General features: G+C 49.7%; 1 protein-coding gene across 1 annotated transcript; it reads left to right on the top strand.

Moving 5' to 3' along the window:
- The first annotated feature begins 4,418 nt into the window (after window positions 1-4,418).
- Window positions 4,419-6,514, top strand: LOC124030182 (trafficking kinesin-binding protein 1-like). The gene is made up of 4 exons (XM_046341633.1): window positions 4,419-4,543; window positions 4,927-5,003; window positions 5,228-5,344; window positions 6,329-6,514. Exons 2-4 carry the CDS (start codon window positions 4,953-4,955, stop codon window positions 6,431-6,433), a joined length of 273 nt encoding a protein of 90 aa, XP_046197589.1. The 5' UTR covers window positions 4,419-4,543; window positions 4,927-4,952; the 3' UTR covers window positions 6,434-6,514.
- Window positions 6,515-6,621: the final 107 nt, after the last annotated feature.

Below are 6,621 nucleotides of genomic sequence, written 5' to 3'. Positions count from 1 at the left end.
AGTAACTATAGCAGCTGTCTCCTATACCCTACCCAGTAACTATAGCAGCTGTCTCCTATACCCTACCCAGTAACTATAGCAGCTGTCTCCTATACCCTACCCAGTAACTATAGCAGCTGTCTCCTATACCCTACCCAGTAACTATAGCAGCTGTCTCCTATACCCTACCCAGTAACTATAGCAGCTGTCTCCTATACCCTACCCAGTAACCATAGCAGCTGTCTCCTATACCCTACCCAGTAACTATAGCAGCTGTCTCCTATACCCTACCCAGTAACTATAGCAGCTGTCTCCTATACCCTACCCAGTAACTATAGCAGCTGTCTCCTATACCCTACCCAGTAACTATAGCAGCTGTCTCCTATACCCTACCCAGTAACTATAGCAGCTGTCTCCTATACCCTACCCAGTAACTATAGCAGCTGTCTCCTATACCCTACCCAGTAACTATAGCAGCTGTCTCCTATACCCTACCCAGTAACTATAGCAGCTGTCTCCTATACCCTACCCAGTAACTATAGCAGCTGTCTCCTACACCCTACCCAGTAACTATAGCAGCTGCCTCTTATACCCTACCCAGTAACTATAGCAGCTGTCTCCTATACCCTACCCAGTAACTATAGCAGCTGTCTCCTATACCCTACCCAGTAACTATAGCAGCTGTCTCCTATACCCTACCCAGTAACTATAGCAGCTGTCTCCTATACCCTACCCAGTAACTATAGCAGCTGTCTCCTATACCCTACCCAGTAACTATAGCAGCTGTCTCCTATACCCTACCCAGTAACTATAGCAGCTGTCTCCTATACCCTACCCAGTAACTATAGCAGCTGTCTCCTATACCCTACCCAGTAACTATAGCAGCTGTCTCCTATACCCTACCCAGTAACTATAGCAGCTGTCTCCTATACCCTACCCAGTAACTATAGCAGCTGTCTCCTATACCCTACCCAGTAACTATAGCAGCTGTCTCCTATACCCTACCCAGTAACTATAGCAGCTGTCTCCTATACCCTACCCAGTAACTATAGCAGCTGTCTCCTATACCCTACCCAGTAACTATAGCAGCTGTCTCCTATACCCTACCCAGTAACTATAGCAGCTGTCTCCTATACCCTACCCAGTAACTATAGCGGCTGTCTCCTATACCCTGGTAACTACAGACTGTCTCCTATACCTGCCCAGTAACTATAGACGGCTGTCTCCTGTACCCTACCCAGTAACCATAGCGGCTGTCTCCTATGCCCTGCCCAGTAACTGCTTAGCAGCTGTCTCTGCCCTACCCAGTAACTATAGCGGCTGTCTCTGTGCCTGCCCAGTAACTATAGCGGCTGTCTCCTGTACCTACCCAGTAACCATAGCAGCTGTCTCTATGCCCTGCCCCAGTAACTATAGAGCTGTCTCCTATACCCTACCCAGTAACTGTGCAGCTGTCTCCTATCCCTACCCAGTTACTGTGACTGTCTCCTATACCCTGCCCAGTAACTATGGCAGCTGTCTCCTATGCCCTACCAGTAACTATAGCAGCTGTCTCCTATGCCTACCCCAGTAACTTCTCGGCTGTCTCCTATGCCCTGCCCGAGTAACTATGCTTGGCTGTCTCCATACCCTGACCCAGAGTAACTATAGCAGCTGTCTCTATACCCTACCCAGTAACTATGTGCAGCTGTCTCCTATACCCTACCCAGTAACTATGTGGCTGTCTCCTATGCCCTACCCAGTAACTATAGCGCTGTCTCTATACCCTACCCAGTAACTATGGCAGCTGTCTCCTATACCACCACCCAGTAACTATAGCAGCTGTCTCTGCTGCCCCTACCCAGTAACTATAGCAGCTGTCTCCTATACCCTACCCAGTTAACAGCTGTCTCCTATACCTACCCAGTAACATGTGGCCGTGGTGCGTGCTGATGTGTGGCGTGCCGCTAGATGTTTGTCTATTCTATCACATTCCAGATCTATACTATGTGCTGCTGTTGATTAGTCTCTGGTTGTCTCCATGGTTGAGGTCACCTCAAAATGTTGACACCACACCCTGGTTATTTGTTCTTTTTGTTGTGCCCATTAGGATATTACAATATTCACTTTTCAGTGGTGAGGATCGAAAGTTACATTACAGAACACATGTCACAGCTCAGTTTAAATGTTCCTGTCACATCTTCATGCTGCCCTGATTGACAATAAATGTCACATGCTGTTGTGCAAATGGAATAGACAACAGGTGGAAATTATAGGCAATTAGCAAGACACCCCCAATAAAGGAGTGGTTCTGCAGGTGGCGACCACAGACCACTTCTCAGTTCCTATGTTTCCTGGCTGATGTTTTGGTCACTTTTGAATGCTGGTGGTGCTTTCACTCTAGTGGTAGCATGAGACTGCATGAGTCTACAACCCACACAAGTGGCTCAGGTAGTGCAGCTCATCCAGGATGGCACATCAATGCGAGCTGTGGCAGAAGGTTTGCTGTGTCTGTCAGCGTAGTGTCCAGATCATGGAGGCGCTACCAAGAGACAGGCCAGTACATCAGGAGATGTGGAGGAGGCCGTAGAAGGGCAACAACCCAGCAGCAGGACCGCTACCTCCGCCTTTGTGCAAGGAGGAGCAGGAGGAGCACTGCCAGAGCTCTGCAAAATGACCTCCAGCAGGCCACAAATGTGCATATGTCTGCTCAAACGGTCAGAAACAGACTCCATGAGGGTGGTATGAGGGCCCGACGTCCACAAGTGCGTGTTGTGCTTACAGCCCAACACCGTGCATGATGTTTGGCATTTGCCAGAGAACAACAAGATTGACAAATTCGCCACTGGGGCCCTGTGCTCTTCACAGATGAAAGCAGGTTCACACTGAGCACGTGACAGACGTGACAGAGTCTGGAGACGCTGTGGAGAACGTTCTGCTGCCTGCAACATCCTCCAGCATGACCGGTTTGGCGGTGGGTCAGACATGGTGTTGGGTGGCATTTCTTTGGGGGCCGCACAGCCCTCCATGTGCTCGCCAGAGGTAGCCTGACTGCCATTCGGTACCGAGATGAGATCCTCAGACCCCTTGTGAGACCATATGCTGGTGCGGTTGGCCCTGAGTTCCTCCTAATGCAAGACAATGCTAGACCTCATGTGGCTGGAGTGTGTCAGCAGTTCCTGTAAGAGGAAGGCATTGATGCTATGGACTGGCCCGCCCGTTCCCCAGACCTGAATCCAATTGAGCACATCTGGGACATCATGTCTCGCTCCATCCACCAAAGCCACCTTGCACCACAGACTGTCAGGAGTTGGCGGATGCTTTTAGTCCAGGTCTAGGAGGAGATCCCTCAGGAGACCATCCGCCACCTCATCAGAGCATGCCCAGGTGTTGTAGGGAGGTCATACCACAGGCACGTGGAGGCCACACACACTATGACCTCATTTTGACTTGTTTTAAGGACATTACATCAGTTGGATCAGCCTGTAGTGTGGTTTTCCACTTTAATTTTGAGTGTCACTCCAAATCCAGACCTCCATGGGTTGATAAATTTGATTTCCATTGATCATTTTTGTGTGATTTTGTTGTCAGCACATTACACTATGTAAAGAAAAAAGTATTTAAAAAGGAATATTTCATTCATTCAGATCTAGGATGTGTTATTTTAGTGTACCTTCTATTCTTTTTGAGCCGGAGGCCTAAACTGCTTTTATATGTACAATCTAAGTCACTGCAATGTGGTGCTAGAGGCATCATTACAGACCCGGGTTCGATCCTAGGCTGTATCACAACCGCCTGTTATAGGGGGGCAGCGCGCAACTGGCTCAAATTGGCTCAGTGTCGTCTGGGTTAGGGGGAGGATTTGGCGAGGGGGGGGGGCTTTACTTGGCTCATCGCGCTCTAGCGACTCCTTGTGACGGGCCAGACTGACTACGGTCGTCAGTTGAACGGTGTTTTCTCCGACACGTTGGTGCGGCTGGCTTCTAGGCTCAGCGGAACGGTGTTAAGAAGCTCGGTTTGGCAGGTCATATTTTGGAGGACACATGACTTGACCTTTGCCCCCGAGCCCGTTGGGGAGTTGTAACAATGAGATAAGATTGAAAAGGGGGGTAGAAATAGGCTCAGGGCTGAGTGCTATATATATATATTAGTCATGTTTTGGCAGTGACAGTGCATCAGCTGGGAATAACATAGCATGGTATTAACAGAGAATGACACTGCAGCTTGGCAACGTGCTGTTATCAGCTCAGCTGGGGTGGGGTTGAGGTGAGGTCAGAGTCCAAACCATCTCACTTGTCACTTCCTCCATCTCAATAGTCTTTCCTGGATCCCTCCTCTCCTGTCGTCTCTCGTTTTTCCAAAACCTCAGAGGGAAACCTTCCAAACCCGTTTCCTCTCCTGAATCCTTTCCTGGAATTCCTCTGGCGTTTTGAGAAAAGCTATGAGGTGAGGAAGGGTTGAGAGGACACAAGGAATCGAGGAATCAAGGAAACAGTATTGAGACAGAGCCAGTGTCAGTCTACCTGATAACAACAACTTGCTAAAGGTCTCTGAGGTCATCAGGCAGGGCTGTGTGATGTGTACAGTAGGTGGCCCTCTGATAACTCAGCTATTTCAAATATCCGTCTGTCTGCCCTGCCCCAGCTGTTTAGCAGTCAGGCATACATACAGTACATGACTGCACTCAGATATGGCCAAGATGTTAACTGTGTTTCTCCTCTCTGTTAACTGTGTTTCTCCTCTCTGTTGTCTCTACAGCTGTTAACTGTGTTTCTCCTCTCTGTTGTCTCTACAGCTGTTAACTGTGTTTCTCCTCTCTGTTGTCTCTACAGCTGTTAACTGTGTTTCTCCTCTCTGATGTCTCTACAGCTGTTAACTGTGTTTCTCCTCTCTGTTGTCTCTACAGCTGTTAACTGTGTTTCTCCTGTCTGTTGTCTCTACAGCTGTTAACTGTGTTTCTCTCTACAGTTCTATGTGCTGAAAGAGTGGGCCAGATGACTAAGACGTACAGTGACATAGATGCTGTAACTCGTCTGCTTGAAGAGGTAAGAGAACCTGGTCTATCACTTAGAGCACATTAATTTACAATGCTGTCTGTTTGGATAGTCAAATCTGCCGTTCAGACATCTCTCTGCCATGCCAAGTTAACCACATCATAGGACAAGTCAAACATTGTCATACAGTAGCAACTGTTTCCCTTTGACCTGATTCCTAGATCATGATGCATGATGCTCAGCCCCTCTAACCAGCCCCTCTGTCTCCCCTGCAGAAAGAACGGGACTTGGAGCTCGCCGCCCGCATCGGCCAGTCACTACTGAAGAAGAACAAAACCCTCAGTGAGAGGAATGAATTCCTGGAGGAGCAAGTGGAGCACATTCGAGAGGAGGTGTGTGTGTATTGTGTGTACGCGTGCTCTTCTCTCTCCGAACCAGGAGAAGATGTGACATAATGTTGATATTTTATCTCTCTCCCCCTTTCTCCCTCATCTCTCTCCCTTCTCACCCACTCTGTCCCCCTCTCTCATCTCTCATCTCACTCCCTTCTCACCCTCTGTCCCTCTCATCTCTCTCCCTTCTCACCCTCTCTCTCACCCTCTCTGTCCCCCTCTCTCATCTCTATCCCTACTCACCCTCTCTCCATCTCTCATCTCTCTGCCTTCTCACCCTCTGCCCCTCTCTCCCTCCCTCATCTCTCTCCCTTCTCATCCTCTGTCACCCTCTCTCCCTCATCTCTCTGCCTTCTCACCCTCTGCCCCCCTCTCTCATCTCTCTCCCTTCTCATCCTCTCTGTCTCCCTCTCTCATCTCTCTCCCTTCTCATCCTCTCTGTCCCCCTCTCTCATCTCTATCCCTACTCACCCTCTCTCCGTCTCTCATCTCTATCCCTACTCACCCTCTCTCCGTCTCTCATCTCTATCCCTACTCACCCTCTCTCCGTCTCTCATCTCTCTCCCTTCTCATCCTCTGTCACCCTCTCTCCCTCATCTCTCTGCCTTCTCACCCTCTGCCCCCCTCTCTCCCTCATCTCTCTGCCTTCTCACCCTCTGCCCCCCTCTCTAATCTCTCTCCCTTCTCATCCTCTCTGTCTCCCTCTCTCATCTCTCTCCCTTCTCATCCTCTCGGTCCCCCTCTCTCATCTCTCTCCCTTCTCATCCTCTCTGCCCCCCTCTCTCATCTCTCTCCCTTCTCATCCTCTCTGTCTCCCTCTCTCATCTCTCTCCCTTCTCATCCTCTCTGTCTCCCTCTCTCATCTCTCTCCCTTCTCATCCTCTCTGCCCCCCTCTCTCATCTCTCTCCCTTCTCATCCTCTCTGTCTCCCTCTCTCATCTCTCTCCCTTCTCATCCTCTCGGTCCCCCTCTCTCCCTCTGCAGGTTTCTCAGCTGCGCCATGATCTGTCTATGAAAGATGAGCTTCTCCAGTTCTACACTAGTGCAGCAGAGGAGAGTGAAGGAGATTCGTCCACCTGTACCCCGTGAGTCTATCTGTCATCCCGACCTGTGAGATTATCCTGGTTCCGATAACTGTTTGTGGTTCATAGCCAACTCCTATGGTTGTTGTTCTGCTAAAGGCAGCAACCGGACCTGTTCTCCTCCACTCATCACACTCAGTGACACTGAGGCAGCAGGTTGGGTTGGTTTGTTGTGTTCTCTCAGACAGAGGTACT

Source organism: Oncorhynchus gorbuscha, unplaced genomic scaffold (assembly GCF_021184085.1).
Source record: "Oncorhynchus gorbuscha isolate QuinsamMale2020 ecotype Even-year unplaced genomic scaffold, OgorEven_v1.0 Un_scaffold_9725, whole genome shotgun sequence".
In the NCBI taxonomy this organism is placed as follows: domain Eukaryota; kingdom Metazoa; phylum Chordata; class Actinopteri; order Salmoniformes; family Salmonidae; genus Oncorhynchus; species Oncorhynchus gorbuscha.
This window is presented reverse-complemented; position numbering and strand designations above follow the sequence as displayed.

Bases quoted from the DNA above. Each gene is read 5' to 3' on its own strand.
- LOC124030182 (XM_046341633.1), top strand. From the start codon at position 4,953: ATGACTAAGACGTACAGTGACATAGATGCTGTAACTCGTCTGCTTGAA. The intron at 5,004-5,227 runs GTAAGAGAACCT...TCTCCCCTGCAG, and splicing joins TAACTCGTCTGCTTGAAGAG to AAAGAACGGGACTTGGAGCT. The intron at 5,345-6,328 runs GTGTGTGTGTAT...CTCCCTCTGCAG, and splicing joins TGGAGCACATTCGAGAGGAG to GTTTCTCAGCTGCGCCATGA.